At 46.0% G+C, this 26,326-nt stretch overlaps 1 protein-coding gene across 1 annotated transcript in view; it reads right to left on the bottom strand.

Annotated features, from left to right (window-relative positions):
• ei24 (EI24 autophagy associated transmembrane protein) overlaps positions 1–7,274 on the bottom strand; it is a 39,869-nt gene extending 32,595 nt beyond the window's left edge. The window contains exons 1-2 of the mRNA XM_084320044.1: positions 7,149–7,274; positions 3,394–3,527 (exon numbers count right to left, since the gene is read on the bottom strand). Coding sequence (XP_084176170.1) covers positions 3,394–3,435 — 42 coding nt within the window. The 5' untranslated portion in view covers positions 3,436–3,527; positions 7,149–7,274. The remainder of the gene's footprint in view (positions 1–3,393; positions 3,528–7,148) is intronic.
• Positions 7,275–26,326: the final 19,052 nt, after the last annotated feature.

Raw genomic sequence — 26,326 nt, 5'->3', positions numbered from 1 at the left:
AAGGTGAACATCTCCATAGGCTTAGAGTGGTGGCAGAGAGTGGTATGAGACGGGCAAACTGCGTGGCAGTTAATGTGTTAAGGGCTTTAAAAACAAATAGGAGAACCTTAAAATCTATCCTGTAGCGTACTGGAAGCCAATGAAGGGAGGCAAGGACAGGAGAGAGGGACAGGAGTTTCTCTCGAAACACACGCATTTACACACACTCGCACACACAACCTCCCGACTGGCGCGCCTCAGGGATGGGGCTTCTCCACTGGGATTATGCCCTCCGTGGCGAAATTAATTAGTATCCCCCTCCTCTATCTCTCTATGTCTCTCTCTGTCAGTGTCTGCCAGTGCAGACTGTGGGTGACTGTCACTCAAAGCGCTTATGGGCGGAGCCAAGCCCAAAACGGCTTGAAATGTTGAAGTGGAAAAATGCTGCTTTAGAGTACTTGATTAGAAATACAGAACAATGAATTTATTTGAATTTATTTTTACAGATGTGTTCCATAGACGCACAGGAATTGTGTAAAGTTGCTTAAATAGTGAAAGGAATAGCAAGACATGTCCCCTGTTAAGCCTTAAGGTCCCCCTATAGGGGACTTTTTTTTTCTTTATCATAAATCGATCAATAGAGACCGTATTAGATCCCCAATTATCATATCATGGGACGACTCAGCCCTACTGGTCTCTGACAAGAACAAATTACAGGTTGAAAAAACCCTCAGCTCAGAACTAAGCAAAATCTGCATATGGCTCGCTGATAACAAACTATCATTACACATGGGCAAAACAGAGTCCATTCTCTTCGGTTCAAATAACAAACTCAGCAAGACCGACGGCTTCTCAGTTACAGTGGGTGACAATATTGTCACAAGGAAAGAAGATATTACCTACCTGGGTTCCATCCTAGAGGCAAATCTTTCCTGTGACAAAATGGCATCCAATGTAATAAAAAAAGTCAACCAACGAACTTGTTTCTTGTACCGGATCTCCTCACTGGTAAACAAGAATACCCTGAAGACTCTAGCAGGAGCACTCATTCAAGGGTACTACGACTATGCTTGCACCTCATGGTACCAAAGCACCTCAAAGGCGCTAAAAACAAAATTACAAACATCTCAAAACAAACTGGTCAGACTACTGCTTGACCTTACTCCTAGAACCCACCTCACCCCTGCCCACTTTGACAACCTAGGATGGCTTAGAGTAGACGACAGAGTACAGCAACTTGCAATGGGCCTGGTCTACAAGATACACTACACGACCAAGGTACCCATGTACATGACTAAATACTTCCCAAAGGTCAGTGAATACCACGATCACAACACCAGAGGGAGCTCCACAAATCATGTTAAACCCAGATTCGGCTCAAACAAGGGACTAAACACGTTTCGCAATTATGCCACATCAATGTGGAACGCCCTACCCAAAGCTGTAAAGGAATGTGAATCACTACCCACTTTCAAAAACACTCTCAAAAAACACCTAAGGGAGACTGCAACTCGAAACTGGCCCCTGTAAATGTCCGAACACAACCCCCGCCAATGTACAGTAAATTACCAAGTATGGTCTTGTCAATAATCCAATGTACAGTGTTGTTTTGTACAGTTGTACAGTGTCCCCCACCCACCCCTCCTACCCACCCCCCCCCCACCCACCCAACCACCTCCAATGTACAGTCCCCACCCACCCCTCCTACCCAACCCCCCCCCCCCCCCCCCACTCCTACCCAACCCCCCCCCCCCCCCAACCACCTCCAATGTACAGTCCCACCCCCACCTACCCAATCCAATGTACAGTTTCTACGCCTAATGTATATACTCTTTTCTTTCTGGACTCTTTTTGTATCACAAATACAGTACTGTAATTGCAAATCTGGTATGTCATAAATGTATAGATGTAGCAGTACTGTCTATCTGTATGTCATGTATGTCATATATGTTACGATGAATTGGAAATGGGGGACCCTGGTGTAAACAAGACGAAAGTCTTTCTCTGGTCTGCATCCCCTTAACAATTGTATGTATTGAGCTGTACTGCACTGTACCCATTCTGCAATCTGTTAATAAAGTTTTCATTCATTCATTCATTCATATCATTGGAAAGCCACCCTCATTGGCTACAACCCTGTGCAAAGATTTTCGAGATCGCCAAATTATTGACGGAGCTAGAGCCCCGGGAGTTGGGGGTGGTACTGGTAATGTGTACTTTTGCGTACTTTGGGGCACGCCTCACATATCGGCATGTAACTCGAGAACCGCTGAACGGATTTTGTCACCTGAAAGGGCAATCAACAGGCTACAAATAGGGCTTTAATTCTACCTATGTATTGTATTAAAAGAAATGCACACCCGAGCCACTAGAGGTCGGCAAAGAATCGTCCACATGTGGGCCCTTGGATGTTAAGAGGTTAATGTTTAAAAAAAAAAAATTGTAGCCAAGAGTAAATAACATAACCCTATCAAAAACAGTAGGCAAAGTGTATATTTTCATTTTTACCGATGTTTTATCGGAAATACAAATTTTTCGGAAAATGCAAGAAATTACTAAATCCAGATTCAACCCTGCCATTGGAAAGAGGAGCATTTTCCCTATCCATAGATGTATGATTTGGCCATAATAAGGTCAAGGTCAAGTTCAAGGTCAAATATGAATTTATAATTAAAGTCGATTATCATTAATTACTGTATCTACAGATCCTTCTGTTTAATCATCTTCCCGCGGTTCATTTGCTTAGATTTTTTGTACACATGATCTCAATAAGGTGGTGAATGAGCTCAGTGAGCATTTTTCAGAAAATTTTTAAAAATGTTGATCATCAAAATCATAAATCATCATAATTAATGTATTCATTACAATTTACTCAGCCTAGTAACTAGATACCAAGAACATGCTAATTGACCTTGCAGAAGTGGAGCAATCTTCCATTTACTTAGGCATGTACCTTTAGGCGAAAACGGTCTACAAATTAACAGGTTAAGCTAATGACCACAATTGTCCGTGAAGTCATTCAAAATCATCATCCCCGATATTATTAGAAAACACACAAGGAAGCACAACTGAACAACACATTTCAGCAGTTCAGCAACATTTAGGCCTCAGCAGCTCCAATAACTTAACCCTTTCACAACCACACTACAGAAGGTTCACCTTTCAGTTCACTACCACACTACAAAGGGTTAACCTTCTGTAGTGTGGTCGTGAAAGGGTTAACCTCCTGTAGCGTGGTTGTGAACTGGTTAACCCTTTGTCGTGTGGTAGTGAAAGGGTTAAGACACTGTTCCGGTCTGGTCTGTGTATTTGCTGACATTATTATTCCCTTCTTCCACACGCCTCTCTTCAGTCTAGTCGGGTCACAGCAACCTGTGTGTTGTCTGAGAGAGGGCAGAGGTGCATTATACTCACTGTCGCAACATTGCGTAGGAAGGCCCTGGCACTGTCTGTCATCTCTGGACCAGCTGCAGGTCCATCAACTGCAGAAGGTGGGGCTGGTGAACTGGTAGTCAGTTCTCATGGCAGGGAAGGGGTCACCCAGCGGCCTGACGCAACACAGAGACAAACAGGCAAACAACATGAGAGCCAACAGGTTCAACTGGGGGCAGGTTCACATGCCTTCGAGTGACATTGTACTTTTGTACTTATTTTATGCCATTAAGTCTGCACGTTTACATTGCACTACTTTTATTGTCTTTTATACCTATTATTGCGTCTGCAATTTATGCATTTTTTATTCTGTCAATTGTGTGCTGATTTTATGCCTACGTTCATTTTATACTATATAGATAGTTATTAATATTTATTATTGTTATATTGTAGAAATGTCAAATGTGTGCATTGAAATGTATGTAAAGTCTCAACAACATTGAAAATGAGGGTGACCTCAATTGACTTTTCAAGAATAAATAAAGGTTGATGATGATGAACTGGATCACTTTCAAAAGTAACCCCCGAAGTGCCAAGGCTAGAATTTCAGAACCAAGACTCTGTGACATCACAAAGAGACTCTAGAGCTGCTCCGTTGATAACGCCGACTTTGATTACTCAGTATATTTGTAGCTTAAACACCTATATGGCATAATTTAATGAGAAAATATAGGACACAGGTTATTCCTACAATAAATCATCTTGGGCGCGCTGTCACAATGTACACAAATGGAGAAGTGTTGCCTGATGACATCACAGTCTGTAGTCTTGGATTCCTTCATTTCCACCTTTGGGTGTTTTATTTGTGTACTGCTTAAAGGGGAGTGCCACTCGTTTAAAAAATTCACATGTGTTCTTCCTGTGCTCCAGGACAGTTTCAGTCAGTATTTGTGAACACACACCACTCTCTCCTAATAAGATATAAATGAGAGAGAATCCTCCAATCTGTGATGTCAAATCTGGGGCTGCTCCATAGATAATGATTTAGTGGTCGACCGATATAGGTTTTTCAATGGTCAATGGCGGTATTTAGAGAGCAGGGCGGTCGATATATAATGCCAATGTTTTATTTGCAGCTGATATTTTATATGATAAAAATACAACAATTTTATAATAATGATAAATTAGACCATTTCTGAATTTAAATTAAAATATTATTTAACACTAATGTTATTGTCTGTCTGCATTGTCTCCATTTCAAGTTGTTTTATTTGCTTAAGTAGATCTGCACTCCGTCTCTGCGGTGCACTGATTTTAAATTGTTCACTCATTGCACACAGCCTGCTCATATCATGACATCTACAAAGTGACTAATGTTAGAGGTGACACCAAGGTTGATAGAGCGGAGATTTTGTCCCGCAAATCCACTTCTATCTCTCATTAAACACTGTGCCAAGTTATCTTGGTGTATTGAAGCACACACACACACACACACACACACACACACACACACACACACACACACACACACACACACACACACACACACACACACACACACACACACACACACACACACACACACACACACACACACACACACACACACACACACACACACACACACACACACACACACACACACACACACACACACACACACACACACACACACACACACACACACACACACACACACACACACACACACAATAGGCTCAGGAATAGGCTCAGGAATAGGCTCAGGAATAGGCCAATGCGGATTATCTTAAAATGTCAAATATCGGCCAAACGATTAATCGCAAACTCTTACACCCAAATGAGCTTTATATCCTAGCACTGCTCACACAAAGATTTTCTCATAAAGTCAGAGCGCCTTTCATTGTCTATGGAGCAGCCTCAGATTTTACATCACATGTGAGAGTGTGTGTACTCACTGTTTACACATACTGTCTGAACTGTCAAAACGTGTGGCATTCCCCTTTAAAGGCCAAACCAGTGTTTTTGATCATTCTTTCTTTGATAAGGGTTAATACCTCAGACTGTTCCTAATTTATGCAAATGAAATTACATGTCATCACTCAGCTTGTGACTGCAACTTGTTCCTGTTCGCGGACGACTCAGCCCTGCTGGTCTCTGACAAGAACAAGTTACAGGTTGAACAAACCCTCAGCTCAGAACTCGGCAGAATCTGCACCTGGCTCGCTGATAACAAACTATTACACCTGGGTAAAACAGAGTCCATTCTCTTCGGATCAAATAACAAACTCAGCAAGACCAACGGCTTCTCTGTTACAGTGGGTGACAATATTGTCACAAGGAAAGATGAAATTACATACCTGGGTTCCATCCTAGAGACTAATCTTTCCTGTGACAAGATGGCAGGCATCCAATGTAATAAAAAAAGTCAACCAACGAACAAGATTCTTGTACCGGAACTCCTCTCTGGTAAACAAAAATATAAAATACCCTGAAGACTCTAACAGGAGCACTCATTCAAGGGTACTAGTACGACTATGCTTGCACCTCATGGTACCAAAGCCCCTCAAAGGCACTAAAAACAAGATACAAACATCACAAAACAAACTGGTCAGACTACTGGTCAGTGAATACCACGACCACAACACCAGAGGGAGTTCCACAAATTATGTCCAACCCAGATTCGGCTCAAACAAGGGACTAAACACGTTCCGTAATTATGCCACATCAATGTGGAACGCCCTACCCACAGCCGTAAAAAAAATTGAATCACTACCCACCTTCAAAACTGCTCTCAAAGAGCACCTACGGGAGGCTGCAATTCGAAACTGGCCCCCGTAAATGTCTGAACCACCCCCTCCTATGTCTGTTAGGATTGTTAGGATCTGTTTAACAGTACTGTATATTTGCATATCTTGTATGTCACAAATGTGTATATCTGTATGTCATGTATGTCATAAATGTCATGATTAGATGATTAGATTAGATTATTATATCTGTATATCTGTATGTTGTGTATGTCATAAATGTCATTATACATTGAAAATGGGGGACCCTGATGTAAACAAGATGAAAGTCTTTCTCTGGTCTGCACCCCATTAACAATTGTGACTGTACCCATTCTGCAATCTGTTAAAGTTTTCAATCAATCAATCAGACCCTTGCCTTGCATCTATCAATGTAGGACCTCAGGCGGTTGTTAGGTGGCTTTGTCTGTAATGTTACTCTGTTTTGCCATAACAACACACACACACAGCAGCTGGTGTGCTGTTCAGTCCCACCTCCCCATTCTCTTCTAGTCTACTAGATAGCACCAGCTCTAAGCAAATTACTTAGCTACACAGTTTTTTAATTTTTTTAAACTATGGGTGGGGAGTGGACCCCAAATGAGTCATGGGCCTGTTTTATTTTACTTTTTTATCAATTGACTATAACCTGATAAACAAGAACCCTAGACAGATAGGCTTACTTGATGATATAATCTAAATTAAGGTTATCTTCCTCTCATCGATCTATTAAGAACAGACATAAATAAATTAAGAAATACAGAGGGTCCTACCGATGGGGTCATCAACAATGTCTAACCACAGGATATTTTTACTTTGGTTTGAGGCTGAGCACCAGGGAGAACACGACTTCTGTTTTGTGTCCCACTGTCTGGCTAGCGCATTGCCTACCAGCCTATATATATGTTGGCTATGTAAGGCTATACTGTTCCTAGCTGTGTAACTAGCTATGTTTTTCATCAAGACAATAGATAACCAAGCCAGTAATGTCAAAGATCGGGCAGAAATGTAAGAATAATCGACTTGTCTTACCTCATGCGACAAGATCAATGTATTATTCACTGCAAATTCTTAGTTTTCCACCTTTATGTCACAACAACAAAACCAAACAACGCTAACAAACAGGCCCGTGGATAATCTATTGCGCAAGCTCCAACCTCTCTAAGGATCATGGGATGTGTAGTGGAATCCACACCAGTCATCTCAATAAACATTCCGTTAGGTGGCAGCAAAGACACAAATAAAAGAAAATAAATAAATAAAAATCCATTCAGCCAGGACACCGAATTAAGGGTTTCCGGGTCATCTTTTGTCTTGTCAAGTTAGCTTAAAAAAAGCTTAAATAAGACTTAATTTGCATTGGTTTCATTTGAATGTCCAAATGATACAGCAAGCTCTCTTCTCGCATAAAAACAACAAGTTTAAACCGATATAGCAGAGTAAAATACAACCCTGGTAGATGCAGTAAAAAGGGTTAACAGACCTTTGTGGTGCTGAGAGAAGGGAGTCGGAGGCAGTGTTACAAAGCTGAATATTCATCAGCACAACTACACGATACAGTACGTTACTGGAAAGAATGGCAGGAAGTGCCACCGCCTAAATCAAAATGTTCGATGTTCTAGAATGTTCGGCTATGACATCATCACAAACGTTCCAGAATGTTCGGGCGGAACTAATGTTCCTAACAATAGTTCCGTGGGTGAATTATGTACCATTACAATCACTACACAAGCCCCCCCAGAATTCACCCATAGTCAAAATCCCCCCGGCGGGGGGGAACAACTGTCCGGCCTCGGAGCGTGCGGAAAACCGGGGGCGGGGAGGGAGGAGCGGCGTAAGTGCTCTCGCCCTCCATGACACCCGGGGGCACTGACATCGGTGAGGTCGCCGGTGACTCTGTGGGAGGCGGATCCCGGCGTAACGGCGGATGGCCTCTGCGGGGGGGGGGGGGTAGGGCCAACTCTAAGGGTTGGGACATGTCCACGTGGGCGGGCTTGATCCTGTCTACTGACACGGTCTCCTTCTTACCGCCCATGTCGACCATAAGGTCCTTATCACCGTGCTGCACGAGGACTGCAGGTCTTCCTTGGGGGCACTCCTAAGTCCGAGCATGACCCACGGCAGTTTGTCCACCCAGTTGCTGTCCGTCAGGCCTGCGAGCAGTGCTGTCTTCATGGACCGGTGGAAGCGTTCGCATAGCCCGTTGGCCTGAGGGTGGTACGGTACGCGGTGGTACAGTGCAGCTTAACCCCCAGGCCGCTGGCGACCGCGTTCCAGAGCTCCGATCCCCATGTCGCAGCATGGTACCCCTGTTTCCCGGGTGCCGCGCGGCCTGCACACGGCGGAGTACGTTTGTGTTCGCCACGACGCCCCCCCTTACGATGGCCCGTTTAGGGTCCTGCAGCACGGTGATAAGGACCTTATGGTCGACATGGGCGGTAGGAAGGAGACCTTGTCAGTAGACAGGATCTTTGATTGGTTTACCGTCTTCCGGTCTGACTTCCTGTGCTAACGTTCTAATCTACACTGCTGCCACCTGTCGTCACAGAGGGGAATTGCAGCCATTTTGTATAAATAAAAAAAATACGGGAAAATATTTTAACAGGAGGTCGGCGGGAGAGAAGGTTGAAATACGGAGAATCCCGGTAAAAACGAGAGGGTTGACATCTCAGCTTTGAAGCAGAGAATATTATGTACAAGGCGGAAGAGACCCTTCGGCGCTAAACCAATCAGAAAGGGTCTTCGCTGTATGCGGCTAGCCAATCAGAGAGCCTCTTCGCACACAGACACAGACTATGGAAAAAAATCATGTCAGGGTCACCAGTGTGGTGCTGAGAGACAGGAGTCGGAGGCGGTGTTACAAAGCTGAATGTAACTCCTTTAATATTCATCAGCACAACTACACGATACAGTACGTTACTGGAAAGCTAGAAAGAATGCTGGTGGCAGGAAGTGCTACCGCCTAAATAATGTTCAATGTTCTAGAATGTTCGGCTATGACATCATCACAAACGTTCCAGAATGTTCGGGCGGAACTAATGAATTATGTACCATTACAATCACTACACTTTTCACGATTCATTGTGAAGGTGACCTTTACTTTGAAATATTTCGTCAATTTCTAACCGGAAGTGAATATCTTATTTAATATGGCGTGACACTGGTTTTATATTTTATTAGATACGAGACTGACTGTGGGGCTAAATAGCAGTAGCTGTACTAACGTAATATAAAACAGTAGTTATATACATCGATATATAATATAACTATTTGACGAGATCAACGAGCACAATTCTCCACTTGCACAAATTGAAAGTAGGCACTTCCGGCTGACTTCCGGTTGCCAATAGTACTTCCTGTCCCATCCAAATACATTGGTTTTAGCTACTTTTCTCCCCTTATTTAAACAACTTTGTCGGCACAGAGAGGCAATGAAACGTTTGTATTATTATAGTATAGAATGTATTTAATAAGCAAACGTTTGTCAGCAGGGTTTTTGGGCTGTATTTCATGTAAAAACGTTTACTGTTAGTTTCCTTGCTTAGCCAGCATTAGCCTTCATTAGCTAACAGAAGCTAGTGGTTAAACAGGCCGGATTAGCTTTGAGCTAACTATCTTTCCCGACCCATGTATTCATTCCATTCTAAACATAACGTTAGTTTACAAAACATGACCTGTCTATATAACGTTGAGGAACAAATTATAAGTGTGTGGGTGTGTGTTTTGGTGAACATTGGACTGCAAACAGAAAATGCATCACAGTTAGACAGTAGCTACTGTTAGCTGCCCTTCCGGATTAGCTTTGAGCTAACTATCTTTCCCGACCCATGTATTCATTCCATTCTAAACATAACGTCAGTTTACAAAACATGACCTGTCTATATAACGTTGAGGAACAAATTATAAGTGTGTGGGTGTGTGTTTTGGTGAACATTGGACTGCAAACAGAAAATGCATCACAGTTAGACAGTAGCTACTGTTAGCTGCCCTTCCGGATTAGCTTTGAGCTAACTATCTTTCCCGACCCATGTATTCATTCCATTCTAAACATAACGTCAGTTTACAAAACATGACCTGTCTATATAATGTTGAGGAACAAATTATAAGTGTGTGGGTGTGTGTTTTGGTGAACATTGGACTGCAAACAGAAAATGCATCACAGTTAGACAGTAGCTACTGTTAGCTGCCCTTCCGGATTAGCTTTGAGCTAACTATCTTTCCCGACCCATGTATTCATTCCATTCTAAACATAACGTCAGTTTACAAAACATGACCTGTCTATATAACGTTGAGGAACGTTATCTCCCGGGACGAGTAGCCACGTTAGTTAGCCAACAACCAGCCAGGCAGCGCCGTTATCTCCCGGGACGAGTAGCCACGTTAGTTAGCCAGCAACCAGTCAAGCTAACGTTAGCTGGCTCCAGCAGCTTGTCGATGTCGTCGGGAGCATTTAGCCTGCTGGCTTCCTAGCTCCACTTCAACCAGCATCGGGAGCTCCAGCAGCTTGTCGATGTGCTAATAGCCTCAGCAACCTAACGTTAGCTGGCTCCAGCAGATCGACAAGCTGCTGGAGCCAGCTACCGTTAGCTGCTGGCTACCTAGCTCCACTTCAACCAGCATCGGGAGCTCCAGCAGCTTGTCGATGTGCTAATAGCCTCAGCAAGCTAACGTTAGCTGGCTCCAGCAGCTTGTCGATCTGCTGGAGCCAGCTAACGTTAGATTGGCTCCAGCAGCTTGTCGATCTGCTGGAGCCAGCTAACGTTAGGTTGACTGGTTGCTGGCTAACTAACGTGGCTACTCGTCCCGGGAGATAACGGCGCTGCCTGGCTGGTTGTTGGCTAACTAACGTGGCTACTCGTCCCGGGAGATAATGTTCCTCAACGTTATATAGACCGGTCATGTTTTGTAAACTGACGTTATGTTTAGAATGGAATGAATACATGGGTCGGGAAAGATAGTTAGCTCAAAGCTAATCCGGAAGGGCAGCTAACAGTAGCTACTGTCTAACTGTGATGCATTTTCTGTTTGCAGTCCAATGTTCACCAAAACACACACCCACACACTTATAATTTGTTCCTCAACGTTATATAGACAGGTCATGTTTTGTAAACTGACGTTATGTTTAGAATGGAATGAATACATGGGTCGGGAAAGATAGTTAGCTCAAAGCTAATCCGGAAGGGCAGCTAACAGTAGCTACTGTCTAACTGTGATGCATTTTCTGTTTGCAGTCCAATGTTCACCAAAACACACACCCACACACTTATAATTTGTTCCTCAACGTTATATAGACAGGTCATGTTTTGTAAACTGACGTTATGTTTAGAATGGAATGAATACATGGGTCGGGAAAGATAGTTAGCTCAAAGCTAATCCGGAAGGGCAGCTAACAGTAGCTACTGTCTAACTGTGATGCATTTTCTGTTTGCAGTCCAATGTTCACCAAAACACACACCCACACACTTATAATTTGTTCCTCAACGTTATATAGACAGGTCATGTTTTGTAAACTGACGTTATGTTTAGAATGGAATGAATACATGGGTCGGAAAGATAGTTAGCTCAAAGCTAATCCGGAAGGGCAGCTAACAGTAGCTACTGTCTAACTGTGATGCATTTTCTGTTTGCAATCCAATGTTCACCAAAACACACACCCACACACTTATAATTTGTTCCTCAACGTTATATAGACAGGTCATGTTTTGTAAACTGACGTTATGTTTAGAATGGAATGAATACATGGGTCGGGAAAGATAGTTAGCTCAAAGCTAATCCGGAAGGGCAGCTAACAGTAGCTACTGTCTAACTGTGATGCATTTTCTGTTTGCAGTCCAATGTTCACCAAAACACACACCCACACACTTATAATTTGTTCCTCAACGTTATATAGACAGGTCATGTTTTGTAAACTAACGTTATGTTTAGAATGGAATGAATACATGGGTCGCAGCAGGACACAGCCATGAGCGGTCGCAAATTCCTGAGCTCCCGGAGCCCTCGTCAATACAGCAAGCAAAAGAGATTTTGCGCACATTTTCTCCTCGTTATGTTTTGGATAACGGATTCGTACCTCTACTCAACGATGAAGCATAACCAGACAGAAGAGGAGAGAAGAGCAAAAATAGAAAAGGAGGTACACAGCGACTTTTATTTCCAAAACGGCACGGAGCATAAGCACCTGGCCGTGGGGACAGCGACCGTTCACGCAACATTAACGGCCAATCCTGAAAGAAAGAACAGACCCCCGAATGGCAGAATGGACCGAAAGACCTTTTTGTCCCTTATCCTGCTACTCTCGGGAGACATTCATCTAAACCCAGGCCCGGTCTGGGTTTAGATGAATGTCTCCCGAGAGTAGCAGGATAAGGGACAAAAAGGTCTTTCGGTCCATTCTGCCATTCGGGGGTCTGTTCTTTCTTTCAGGATTGAACTCAGGCGAGAAGACTTGGTCTGGCAGCGCAAGAAGCGAGGGACGTTACCATCGCAACCAACATCAACAACTCAACCTGTGGCTACATCCACTGCGCGGACGGCAACTCTTCCCCAATGACGCCGCAGCAGACGAGCACACGTGAGGCAGAGACGAGAGGAGGTGAACCGAGGGTCGAAACCATGACGACCATCCCGACGCGGGATTTAAACATCTCAACGCCCGATAGCCGGCTAGCCAGCGGAGCTAACGGCGAAAACATCCAGGAACAAAGGACTCTGGACCGAGTCCTTTGTTGTACCAGCACGGCGCGGGTCCCGACCACCCCCTCCCCCCTTCCCACCCACGACAACAAAGCCCCCCCAACCGGCAACCCCACTGACAAATCGGCTGATAAATTAGCCAACCTAGCCAGGCTGGCTGTGTTTACCAGCCCAGGAGAACAAAGGGTTGCCGCCAGAAAAAACAGGACAAAGGACCCCCCCTCCCCACACACCAACACACAGACCTCACGGAGACAACAACAAAGCCCCCCCCCTCCCTCCCCCACAGCAGCACCAGAAGACCACTACCTGGAACTTGAAGACATCAATAACACAGCTAATAAAAACGGACTACACATCTTTCACCTTAATGTAAACAGCATTAAGCATAAGCTGGACGAAATAAGAAACCTGTTTATGAGCGGTAAGGTAGACTTAATATGCTTTACTGAAACTAAACTTGATCCATCTGTAACAGACCCTGAAATAGAAATAGAGAACTATACTATAGTCCGTAATGACAGAAACCAGTATGGAGGTGGTGTTTGTATGTACATACATAAGGACACCAAATTCATTACCCGTACTGACCTTCATCATGAGACAATTGAAACCGTATGGGTGGAAATTTTATTTGAAAGGGCAAAATCTGTTCTAGTCGGCACAATATACAGACCGCCAGATCAAACTGGCTTTTATGATACTCTGGATGTGTGCTTAGCTGGAGCTGAGGATGCGGAAAAAATTCTTATTGGGGATTGGAACACGGATATGCAACAAAAAGATGCACCCGTCTTCAAATCCTTCAATAGGTTTTGTGATCTGCACGGCGTCAGCCAACTAATCACCCAACCCACAAGGATATGTGAATCAACTCAGACTACCATTGACCTCATACTGACCTCTGACAAGTCCAAGATCTCCAACAAAGGGGTTATAGCATGCGGGTTAAGTGATCATTATATGATATTCTGTACCCGCAAAAAGCTAAAACTAAAGGCTGGCTGTCACAAAACAGTCACATCTAGAGACCTCAAAACCTACTCTAGCGAGGCCTTTAACCTTGAACTGGAGAGTCTGGACTGGTCAGATGAACTCAATGGTACACTGGTTGAAGAAACTTGGCTTGGCTTCAAAACCAAATTTTCATCAATACTAAACAACATGGCCCCCCTAAGAACCACCAGGGTAAAAAATCGCGCTGAGCCATGGATGCACACTGAAATACTGACCGCTATGAAAGCCAGAGACAAAAAATGCTCTGAGTTTCGTAAAGGTCAGTCAAAGCTTACCAAAAGCACGAGCAGTGAACTCCAAGACCACGTGACTGAACTCAAACTAGAAAGAAACAGACTAAGAAATGACGTAAACTCCATGATCAAAACTGCTAAAAAAAATTTCATCAATGACAAAACCGAGGAAAACAAAAATAAACCACGTGAACTTTGGAAATTACTCAACAATCAACTAGGCTGCAGTAAAAAACTCAAAACCAGGTTCTCAAACATAAACATAAAGACGGACAACACGCTCATCACAGACAAGCTGGATGTAGCCAATTACTTAAACACTTTCTTCACAAACATAGCCACAACACTGGTAAACAAACTACCCTCCCACTCAGGGCAGTATGGGGTAGAACACATAGTAGCATACTACAAGAACCTAGGCGTCCACAAAGACGACTTCAAACTGGAAATAGTAACTACAGATGAGGTACTCAAAAAACTGAGCGCCCTCCAACCAAACAAGGCCACTGGCCATGACAACATCCCCTCCAAATTCCTCAGAGACTCAGCAGCAGCCATCACCCCAGTCATCACACACATAATAAACCTCTCCATAAAACAGGGACACGTCCCCAAGGACTTCAAAATTGCGAGAGTAACACCCCTGCACAAAAAGGGCAGCAAATTAGACCCGGGTAACTACCGCCCTGTTTCTATCCTTACATCCATCTCGAAAGTCATGGAAAAAATAGTATACGAACAGATCGAAAAGTACCTCGCGGAAAAAAATCTAATCTACGAATTCCAATCTGGCTTCAGAACATCCCACTCCACTGACACATGCCTTCTCTACTTGAACGACCACATCAAACAAGAGGTGGACGCGGGCAAATACTGCGGCATGGTCATGCTGGACCTACAAAAGGCCTTCGACACTGTCAATCACACCATTCTGATTGACAAGCTAAAAGCAATTGGTTTTGATAGTTTATCAGTGAGCTGGATACAATCCTACCTGGAGGGGAGGGAACAGATGGTGGAAGTAAACGGTACCCTATCCCCCCCCCTCACAGTGAGCTGTGGTGTTCCACAAGGAAGCATACTAGGACCGCTACTATTCCTAATTTATGCAAATGACATGTCGTCAGCTTGTGACTGCAACTTGTTCCTGTTTGCGGACGACTCAGCCCTGCTGGTCTCTGACAAGAACAAGTTACAGGTTGAAAAAGCCCTCAGCTCGGAACTAGGCAAAATCTGCATATGGCTCGCCGACAACAAACTATCATTACACATGGGCAAAACAGAGTCCATTCTCTTCGGTTCAAATAACAAACTCAGCAAGACCGACGGCTTCTCGGTTACAGTGGGTGACAATATTATCACAAGGAAAGATGAAATTACCTACCTGGGTTCCATCCTAGAGGCTAATCTTTCCTGTGACAAAATGGCATCCAATGTAATAAAAAAAGTCAACCAACGAACGCGATTCTTGTACCGGATCTCCTCTCTGGTAAACAAGAATACCCTGAAGACTCTAGCAGGAGCACTCATTCAAGGGTACTACGACTATGCTTGCACCTCATGGTACCAAAGCACCTCAAAGGCACTAAAAAACAAGTTACAAACATCTCAAAACAAGCTAGTCAGACTACTACTTGACCTGACTCTTGGAACCCACCTCACCCCTGCCCACTTTGACAACCTAGGATGGCTTAGAGTAGACGACAGAGTACAGCAACTTGCAATGGGCCTGGTCTACAAGATACACTACGTGACCAAGGTACCCATGTACATGTCAAAATACTTCCCAAAGGTCAGTGAATACCACGATCACAACACCAGAGGGAGCTCCACAAATCATGTAAAACCCAGATTCGGCTCAAACAAGGGACTAAACACGTTTCGCAATTATGCTACATCAATGTGGAACGCCCTACCCAAAGCTGTAAAGGAATGTGAATCACTACCCACCTTCAAAAACACTCTCAAAAAACACCTACGTGAGACTGCAATTCGAAACTGGCCCCTACAAATGTCCTAACCTAGTTGTACAGTAAATGACCAAGTAAGGCTTTGTCAATATTCCAATGTACAGTGTAAAATGTGTGTGTGTCCCCTTCCCAACCCCCCCCCCCCCCCCCCACCTCCAATGTACAGCCCTCACCCAACCCACCCAACCCCACCCCACCCAACCAACCTCCTCCAATGTACAGTTTCTATGCCAAATGTATATACACTCCTTTTCTGGACACTTTTGTATCACAAACAGTACTGTATTTGCAAATCTGATATGTCATAAATGTATAGATGTAGCAGTACTGTCTATCTGTATGTCATGTATGTCATATATGTTATGATGAATTGAAAATGGGGGACCCTGATGTAAACAAGACGAAAGTCTTTCTCTGGTCTGCATCCCCTTAACAATTGTATGTATTGAGCTGTACTGTACTGTACCCATTCTGCAATCTGTTAATAAACTTTTCAATCAATCAATCAATCAATCAATCGGGAAAGATAGTTAGCTCAAAGCTAATCCGGCCTGTTTAACCACTAGCTTCTGTTAGCTAATGAAGGCTAATGCTGGCTGAGCAAGGAAACTAACAGTAAACGTTTTTACATGAAATACAGCCCAAAAACCCTGCTGACAAACGTTTGCTTATTAAATACATGCTATACTATAATAATACAAACGTTTCATTGCCTCTCTGTGCCGACAAAGTTGTTTAAATAAGGGGAGAAAAGTAGCTAAAACCAATGTATTTGGATGGGACAGGAAGTACTATTGGCAACCGGAAGTCAGCCGGAAGTGCCTACTTTCAATTTGTGCAAGTGGAGAATGGTAGTATGCCATATTAGAACTCCTTGCCTTGGTAATGGTAACGTTACGCAAAGTTACGTTAGCGCACATTATTGATCTGCAGAAAGGAGCATCTCTGAGCTTGTCAAAATGTCTGAGGTAATGTTCTCCATTAAAATACCAAGCAATGTAAAACACCAATCCAGTTTTTTGTGTCTATTTGTTTGTTGAATGAGCATAACGTCGTTATGTTGCAATCAAATTCTGCGACCCTTAATTATGTGGTCATTAGTTAAACTATTATAAGAATACTTAAACACAGTATGGGTGACTGTTAGTTGGCTTATGCTAATTTGTCCAGTGCCTGAGGGTTCAGATACAATATTAATCATCACCCTCCTGTCACCATAGATGAAAGTACAGATAAGTGCAATTTCAGTGACCTTTTTGTGTCAATTTGACTATGGAAGTCATGAAATCGTAGCCTAAAGCTAAATACACATCTGGATCCTGGATTTGGCCTGGCTGTGTGGATGCAACACTATGAACTGACTTTCTTTTAGGCGCAATCAGTGATCAGTGAACGTAAAACAAACTGATAGCCCCACTAAAAATAAGAAATCACAATTGCCCTTTTTCACAGCAAAAAAGCTTGGTAAACACATCATAACTAATAAATCGTATTAGGTCTGCTCCATTTGGAATGGACCTGATGGTTTACCTATATATCTGATGTCTGCTTTGAAAATGATCCATTGCTGTTTCTTATTTTTGGTGGTTAGGGGTATACAGTTGTGTTTATCCATCTATGACATGTCAAAAGGCCTGCTGTCAAAATGGTCCATACAGACACTGTTTCATTAGGTGATCAAAAAATGTATCTTGATCTTGATACAGTAAAATTGGGGCTTTAATGGTGAAATATCCTATTTGCTGTTCAATATGTACGTACAAAACAGGTAAAAGTACTAAATGTTACTAGATATATTAATATTATGTTACTATATTCTGTTTAGTTCCACAGTACAATTACACGCAAGGGTGAAGTACTACCACCACTGGAGAGATGCTTACTGCACTGCCAGCTGTACCACTGTCCATTCTGCTGTCCCGCCATATTCAAGCCGACCACCAGATAAAGTGCGCGGGCATCTGGATGCACATTTCTCCAAAGCCGTCGAGTATCAAGGTTTGTGTGTGTTATCTTATGCAGATGACAACATCACAGCTAGTGTTGGTGAGAATCAACCATGTGCATGTTTAGCCTAGTCCAAAGAGTAGGTTATTGAACAGGAGAGGAATAGCCCCATGGAAGGAATATCATCTGCTTTTCTTACTTATGGAGGCTGACAGAATAATTGTAACGTCAGGTGACAGACGAGGGTCCCCGGCTTCCTCCAGTGGTCCCCTATCACCTACAGGCGCCTCCACCTGCCTCTCACAGGGTCGATTCTCATGCTGGAAAACCACCTCTGTATTTTCCTCATAAAGAGGAGGCCAGCAGGATCACAGAGTGGGCAGAGGATATGTCCCCGGCGCCGCTCCGAGAGAGTTGCCCTCATAGACTCCTCATAGAGTTTAGGAGTAAATCCAAATATTCCACCTGCTGGCTGGGAAGAGGGGTACTCTTCTTCCAGTTCACAGCGAAACCCAGACCGGACAGGTGTTCCACCCCCCACCTGGTCTGGGACCTGGCGGCCTCCTCCCACTGGCTGAGGACAGTGAGGACCAGTATGTCGTCTAGGTAGAATAAAATCCTTATTCCCTGATGACTTAGAGGTCCTAGTCTCCAAGAACTTGGTGAAAGTGCGAGGGGCCAGAGAATAGCCAAACGGCATCCTCTGGTATTTGTACACTACTCCACGAAAGAGAAAGCGCGCCCACCGGTCTAAAGCCCCCACATCCAGCCTCACACCTGTGCCTATTAAGGACAGGTAGGGCTCTTTTCAGTTTACATTTTTAGTTAAAAACTCCTCATCTCATCTCATGGCGACATGAGGGTAAATGCACAGTAGCACCTGATCAGGGCGCATATTCTCCCTAGGGGGCTCAATATCACAGGCTGTGGCTGCAACCGTGACAACCCTGGGGGAGAGCTGCAGAAATAATTTACCACACCCCCTCCACCAGGGATACATGCTGTGCGGTTGGGGTGGTTTTTTAACCTTAACGTTGATGTTGCATATTTTGTCATAGCCTGCATCAGCTATGACACATGATAAGGCCAGTGTATTTCTGTGAAGTGTAAATACAAAATATGTGCTTCGTGTCAGAGTGCCGACTCCTCTTATTGCTTGAAAATGAACTTGATTGATGAAATTGTTTAACAGTTTTGCACACATTAATTTAGTTATTGAGAGTTTGAATATGGCCACTAATGATGTAATCGGCACATTGAATCCTTAATGTTAAAATATCCATGGAATGATGTAGATGAAAAATAGTAATACCTCTTCTTATAGGGACTGCTACCTTGTCATTTCATTGAGCTATAATTAATACAACACAAAGTGTTGTGAAGGGCCAGATTAAAGCTGAGAATCTACATTTATTGTTTTATATACCTTGTATATTATTTATATATACACGGTATATCCCTTTAAGCCTGCGTTTGAATCATAGTAATATTCGCTTTCCTTATTGGATAACGCCATCGGCGCCAGACCGCAAGCCCCCAAAGTCAGGTTCAAAGGCGAGTCCGGGCATGTTGCGACAGCGCATTGATTCGAGACGAGAACTGAGGTTCGGCACTAGATAGCCACTTAAGTATATATACAGCGGAGGGCGGCTAGGTGGTGTAGTGGGCAAGGCACTCGCCACCAGTGTGGAGACGCTAGGATTTGCGTGTTCGAATCCAGCTCTCCACATTGTTTTCAGTTTAGCTGGTCGTCCGCAGTAATACACATTGGCCGTATTACGGGGAGGGAAACTGAAGGGTGGGGATCGGGCGTTGTGAACAAGCGACTCCTACAAGTCGGTTGGTGCTCCTGCGCAGTAGAATCAGGAAGTGTCGGGGGCAGCGTGAGCCTCCCACGCGTTACTCCTCGACACTGAGAGATCGAGCTGCGCAGGTGAAAAGATGCGACTGCTGTTACCTCAAGTACCGGAGGGGACTTGTGCTATGTATGACTTAGTCCACATTGCAGCCGGCTTGTGGGAGGCAAGAAACAGCGTTCGTGACAGGGGAGGGTTGAATTGGATGATACGAAATTGGGATGGGAGAAAAATATAGAAAAATGGGAGAAAAAGTGGATTAAAAAAAAAAAGTATATATACAGCGGCAGGTGCGAAGAGTAGCTGTTCGTGCAGCAAGTTCAACGTTCAGCGAGTTCGGTAAAACAGTGAAGTGAGAAGCAGTGCGTCTAACAGAGCGTTGAGAACCACGTGCGCAGTGAATAGTAAAAGTGTCAGATTTAATGCAGTAACGTCAAGTTCGACTTAGCTTAATGTGAAGTAAAGAGTCGTTAATTATTGTGTATCGTGCCAACAGCAGTTCGTTCGTGTGTAGCATTACCCAGCAGTTCGTTCGTTTAGCTAGTGGACCTTAGCCAGTGCGCGTGGACTAAATACATTGGTACCAGCACACGAGGAGGCCTAGTCGGAGAACCTACTGGACATGTGCACAGGAGAACCGACGGCGGCGATTGCAGAACCAGTATTGGTTGGATTATATTGATTGTGGAACATACTACCTGGAGAAGAGCATCGTTAATCTCCACTGTCGTTTGGATTTAAACACTGTGAGGATCTACATTCGGGCTGGCCTCATGGACCGAGGCTAGCTGGCTATTATCATTGCTATTGGGCAATTGGATTACAGTTATTGCTTTTGATGCTGAGCTTTGGATTACAAGGACTGGCTTCTGTACGTGAATCCCCTTCTTCTTCAATTGATCAGACTGAGTATCCGAACATTTCTCTCTCCTCCAGAACTTACAACTCTGGGAGGAACCCCATTGTCTCCAGCGGTACCAGCGTTGCCCTATATAATTGCCATTCTACGCCAGGCGGCGTTAGCCTAGTACCCCATCGTAGGAATTATTCTATTCCCATTGATTTATGCTACTGACTGACTTTATGCCTATTCTTCGCCATACAAGCGCGACCCTAATTCTCATATCTGTAACATTTACTGCATAATAATAAATACCCTCAAATGATATTTCTTTGTCAGTGCCGTGTTATTATGAGTGTCTGCCATATATTAGATGTACTGTCTGGCCAGTAATTAAAGTACATAACTAGCAGTGGTTTAATCTATCACAATCTTTAATACAGTCAGGGTTTTGTAACCCCTCAGTTATAATTGGTCCTTCGAGCCGGAGGGTATCAGTAATCTTTAATATCATATTGATATGGCCAGCGGCGGACACTCTCCAGACGGCTCTCCCAAACTAGAGCGCCCTCGGCGCAAACGTCAGCCACCTCCACACCTGGAGGACTACGCTTTCGTTTTACCTCCAAGCTTATCTAAAAAGACGTTAAGCACGGATAAAACTGATAGTTTAAGCATGCCCAATCCTATCGACTTGTCGGCCCCACCAGTAGAGACCCCAGTGGGTTCAAACGAAACTGACTTAGCTCACGGGGGGAACAAGCGGGACATGACGTGACTATACCCCAAGACAGCGCCACCGGGATAGACCCCGGAGCGCCCCAGGATAAAGAAAGCGCCACCGGGATGGACCCCGGAACGCAAGAGACCCAAGAGCGCGCTCCCGAGACAGACCTCGGCGCGCACCCAAGAGAAGAGTACCGCGCTCAAGAGATGGACCTCGGGGCGCGGGAGAAATCAAGAAGCAGCGCTCAAGAGATGGACCTCTGAGCGCTCCAGGAGAACAGGTCCCCACCAAGCCCTGTCAGCGCCCGATCACCTCCATCAGTGTCATCCCCCAGCGAGGCTGACCAGAGACTAGCGCAAGCCTTAATCGCCACACTGACAGCTTCAACCGAAAGAGACCGTATCCAGGGTGAGCGCGACCGTCTCCAAGCACAGACACTTAGTGAGCGCGAACACTCTGCAGCGGAACGAGAGCGCCTCCAAGCGCAACAACAGAGTGCGCGCGAACAGTCTGCAGTGGAGCGCGAACGTCTCCAAGCACAGGCACTTAGTGAGCGCGAACACTCTGCAGCGGAACGAGAGCGCCTCCAAGCGCAACAACAGAGTGAGCACGAACGCATCCGACTGGAAGAGAGTCGCCTCCAGGCTGACGCAGCGATGACTATCAGACTGGAAGAGAGGCGCCTCCAGGTTGAAGAGAACATCCAGCGAGACCGCGCCAATGCACAGCGCGACGCCGCCAATGCACAGCGCGAGATGGAAAGAGACCGTCTGCAGGCGTAGATGATAGAACAATTGATCCAGAGGGCGACCCCCCCCTCCTCCACACGGAGCTCCCGGAGATCATCACGACACGGGTCTAGGGCACCTTCCCCTACCCGACAAATCTACACGGGACCCGGCCAACAGGAAGAACCTGCCTACGTCGCCGAGCCCCCTCCCCGACCGGTCTATACGGGACCCAGCCAACGGGAAGAACCGGCCTACGTCGCCGAGAGACTAACTAGAAGACTCCAGGACCTAGCGGAGGACGAGGAGGGACAGCAAGCCCACCAGCACGAACCTACTTTGGACCAGGAGGCCCAGTACAGCCCCGACCTCAGCCCCGAGTCACTGCGTTACAAACCCCCGACCCAACCCATGGGTGAGTTTAATACACAGTCAGCACCGAGGAGCAGCACCTGGGGGCCCGGCCTCTGGTACCCACCCAGCACTAACCCACGACCACCCGTACGGGGAGACTCGCCCAGGAGGCCTCTCCCCCTACGCTCATCGGTGTCCCAGCCATCCATGGCATCTTACCTTGGAACACCGACGTTCCCAGACTTTACGCGCGAGGACAGAGCACAGTACACAGAATTACGCATGTGTTTAGAGACTATAATGTCCGATGTCCACGACGAGTCTTATAAATATGCCATCCTCCTCAAGCATCTCAAAGTGCCCAGAGCGCATAACATAGCGCTGGCATATTCAAACTCAAGAACCCCCTACTCAGATGCTCTGGTGGCCCTCGACGCGCGCTATGGACGCATATGGGATTATGTGATCCAAGAAATACGAGATATCGACCGCCTCCCCCCAGCCAAAGACAATAGAGCACTAGATGACCTCTCTATCAAGGTACAATCCCTCATGGGGATGCTGGGGTCACAAAAGGAGAAGGGGAGATATGAACTATATGCAAATTCCAACGTGGAGCGGATACTGGAGAAGCTCCCTCCAGCCCGTCAAGAGCGTTTTCGGCGGCAGAAAGACCACCGTGACCCCCACGGCCCAGAACCATCCCTCCTAGACCTGGCTGATTTCCTCGCCAGGGAGGTCAGCAGTCTACGATTAGACACGTTCGTGTGGGGTGGCTCTGACCCTAAAGATGGACCGAGAAGGTTCAACGACAACCGCCGGTCCGTGACCGTGATGCACCAAGCCGCGGCTGAGTCACGGCAGACGAGCCACAACACCCACGTCCAGGAGAAGTGGAAGGCTGTCTGTCAGTACTGTGACAGTGAACACCAGCTGTCACAGTGCGACGCCTTCAAAGACCTAACCACCGCCGAAATAGGTCAGTGGCTTAAGGACAAACGCAGCTGCTTCCGCTGCGCGCGCGATCACATGGCAGCCGAGTGCCGCCTGAAGAAAAGATGCGGCAAGTGTGACGGCGCCCATCTAGAAGTCCTGCATGAGAGCAACAAGCGTCCGCCAGGAAACCAAAGTAGGCCCGTCACGGTGATGTACCAGGCCGAGGCGGTGTCACCACAAACCAGTCCTGAACCCCCCCCCTGGTGTCCTGACTGTTGCAGCAGACACTGGGAGTCACGGTGCTACTCGTACTACGACGAGTCGGCGTCACCACAGACAGGTCACAACCCCCCGGCCAAAGAAGTATGGAAGATCGCCTGTACGTACTGCCGCAGAGGACACTGGCTGGCACAGTGCGACGTGTTCCCGAGACTGACCATCGCCGAAATGGAGCAGTGGATTGCGTCTGACCCCCCAGAAGCCGGTCACCGCCGATTCCTGTGCGAGGATAACATGCGAAGACTAGCCCTACAAGACAACCCACCAACAGGAGTGCTCCACATCGACCCCAAGTACAGTGGGAGCCCCCGAGTGCTCATCAAAGTGGTCAGAGTGCTCCTGAGCTACGAGGACAAGGTCCTGGACACTTACGCCGTCCTCGACGATGGGTCTGAAAAGACTCTCCTCCTCGCTTCCGCCGCAGCCCAGTTGGGCCTGCGGGGTACCAAAGAAACAATGACAATCCGTACTATTCAGCGAGACCTAAAGACCATAAAGGGCAAAAACGTCTCATTCACAATAGCAGCGGTCGAGCAGCCCGAGAAGCGGTACAGCATCACTAAGGCATTTACAAGCCATGACATAGGTCTGTCGAGCTACAACTACCCCATCCCACAGCTGATGGTGAAGTACGCGCACCTACGCAGACTACCTATACCGCTCATCGACGGCGCCACACCGACCCTGCTCATAGGCTCCGACCACGCGGACCTCATTGTCCCAATCGAGGCGGCCCACATCGGACCCAAAGGATGCCCAGTCGCGGTCAAGACCCGACTGGGGTGGACACTCCAGGGCCCCCTCTACGGACTTGCCAGCCAACCCACGTCTACACGCTGCCTGTACACAAAGGTGAGCGACACAGGCCACTCTCTCGTACAGCCCGTTGAGAGGCTATTGACATTAGACGAGAAGCCTGTGAGAGAACCGTGGGCTCAAGAAGAGGGAGTTCCGAACTCCACCCCCCTCAGCTACGCTCCAAGCGACGTAGCTGACTTCGAACCCAGCACCCCAAACTACCTCTTGATGGGGCGGCCGGAACCGGCCCCTCCTCAGACGGTGTACCGAAAGAACAAGAGAAACGGACAGAGGATGTGGAGACACAACCAAGCACAGATCGACCAGTCTTGGGCCCGCTTCCTCCTAAGCTACCTACCATCCCGTCCAGCCCGTCAGAAGTGGGTAACGGACAGGGACAACCTGAAGGTGGACACAGTCGTTATGATCATAGACCAGTCACTACCCCGAGCTACGTGGCCGGCCGGCCGCGTAAGCAAAGTGATCACTGGTGCCGATGGGAAGGTCAGAGCGGCAGAAGTCATAGTCCAAGGGCGGACCTACACCCGACCCGTGGCGAAGCTGATAGAGTTGCCGGAGATCCCTGACTCCCCTGATGACGACCATGACCCACTGACTTTGTAGATTGCCCTACTCCTCACAACAAATATTGAGCAGTTGACTGGACTATTAATCTGTCTCCCTTAACTAATTAGGTGCAGACTAATTAGGAGGCGGCTGTTGTGAAGGGCCAGATTAAAGCTGAGAATCTACATTTATTGTTTTATATACCTTGTATATTATTTATATATACACGGTATATCCCTTTAAGCCTGCGTTTGAATCATAGTAATATTCGCTTTCCTTATTGGATAACGCCATCGGCGCCAGACCGCAAGCCCCCAAAGTCAGGTTCAAAGGCGAGTCCGGGCATGTTGCGACAGCGCATTGATTCGAGACGAGAACTGAGGTTCGGCACTAGATAGCCACTTAAGTATATATACAGCGGCAGGTGCGAACAGTAGCTGTTCGTGCAGCAAGTTCAACGTTCAGCGAGTTCGGTAAAACAGTGAAGTGAGAAGCAGTGCGTCTAACAGAGCGTTGAGAACCATGTGCGCAGTGAATAGTAAAAGTGTCAGATTTAATGTAGTAACGTCAAGTTCGACTTAGCTTAATGTGAAGTAAAGAGTCGTTAATTATTGTGTATCGTGCCAACAGCAGTTCGTTCGTGTGTAGCATTACCCAGCAGTTCGTTCGTTTAGCTAGTGGACCTTAGCCAGTGCGCGTGGACTAAATACATTGGTACCAGCACACGAGGAGGCCTAGTCGGAGAACCTACTGGACATGTGCACAGGAGAACCGACGGCGGCGATTGCAGAACCAGTATTGGTTGGATTATATTGATTGTGGAACGTACTACCTGGAGAAGAGCATCGTTAATCTCCACTGTCGTTTGGATTTAAACACTGTGAGGATCTACATTAGGGCTGGCCTCATGGACCGAGGCTAGCTGGCTATTATCATTGCTATTGGGCAATTGGATTACAGTTATTGCTTTTGATGCTGAGCTTTGGATTACAAGGACTGGCTTCTGTACGTGAATCCCCTTCTTCTTCAATTGATCAGACTGAGTATCCGAACATTCCTCTCTCCTCCAGAACTTACAACTCTGGGAGGAACCCCATTGTCTCCAGCGGTACCAGCGTTGCCCTATATAATTGCCATTCTACGCCAGGCGGCGTTAGCCTAGTACCCCATCGTAGGAATTATTCTATTCCCATTGACTTATGCTACTGACTGACTTTATGCCTATTCTTCGCCATACAAGCGCGACCCTAATTCTCATATCTGT

This window comes from Notolepis coatsorum (genome assembly GCF_963971535.1).
Source record: "Notolepis coatsorum genome assembly, chromosome: 8".
NCBI classification, from domain to species: Eukaryota; Metazoa; Chordata; class Actinopteri; order Aulopiformes; family Paralepididae; genus Notolepis; species Notolepis coatsorum.
This window is presented reverse-complemented; position numbering and strand designations above follow the sequence as displayed.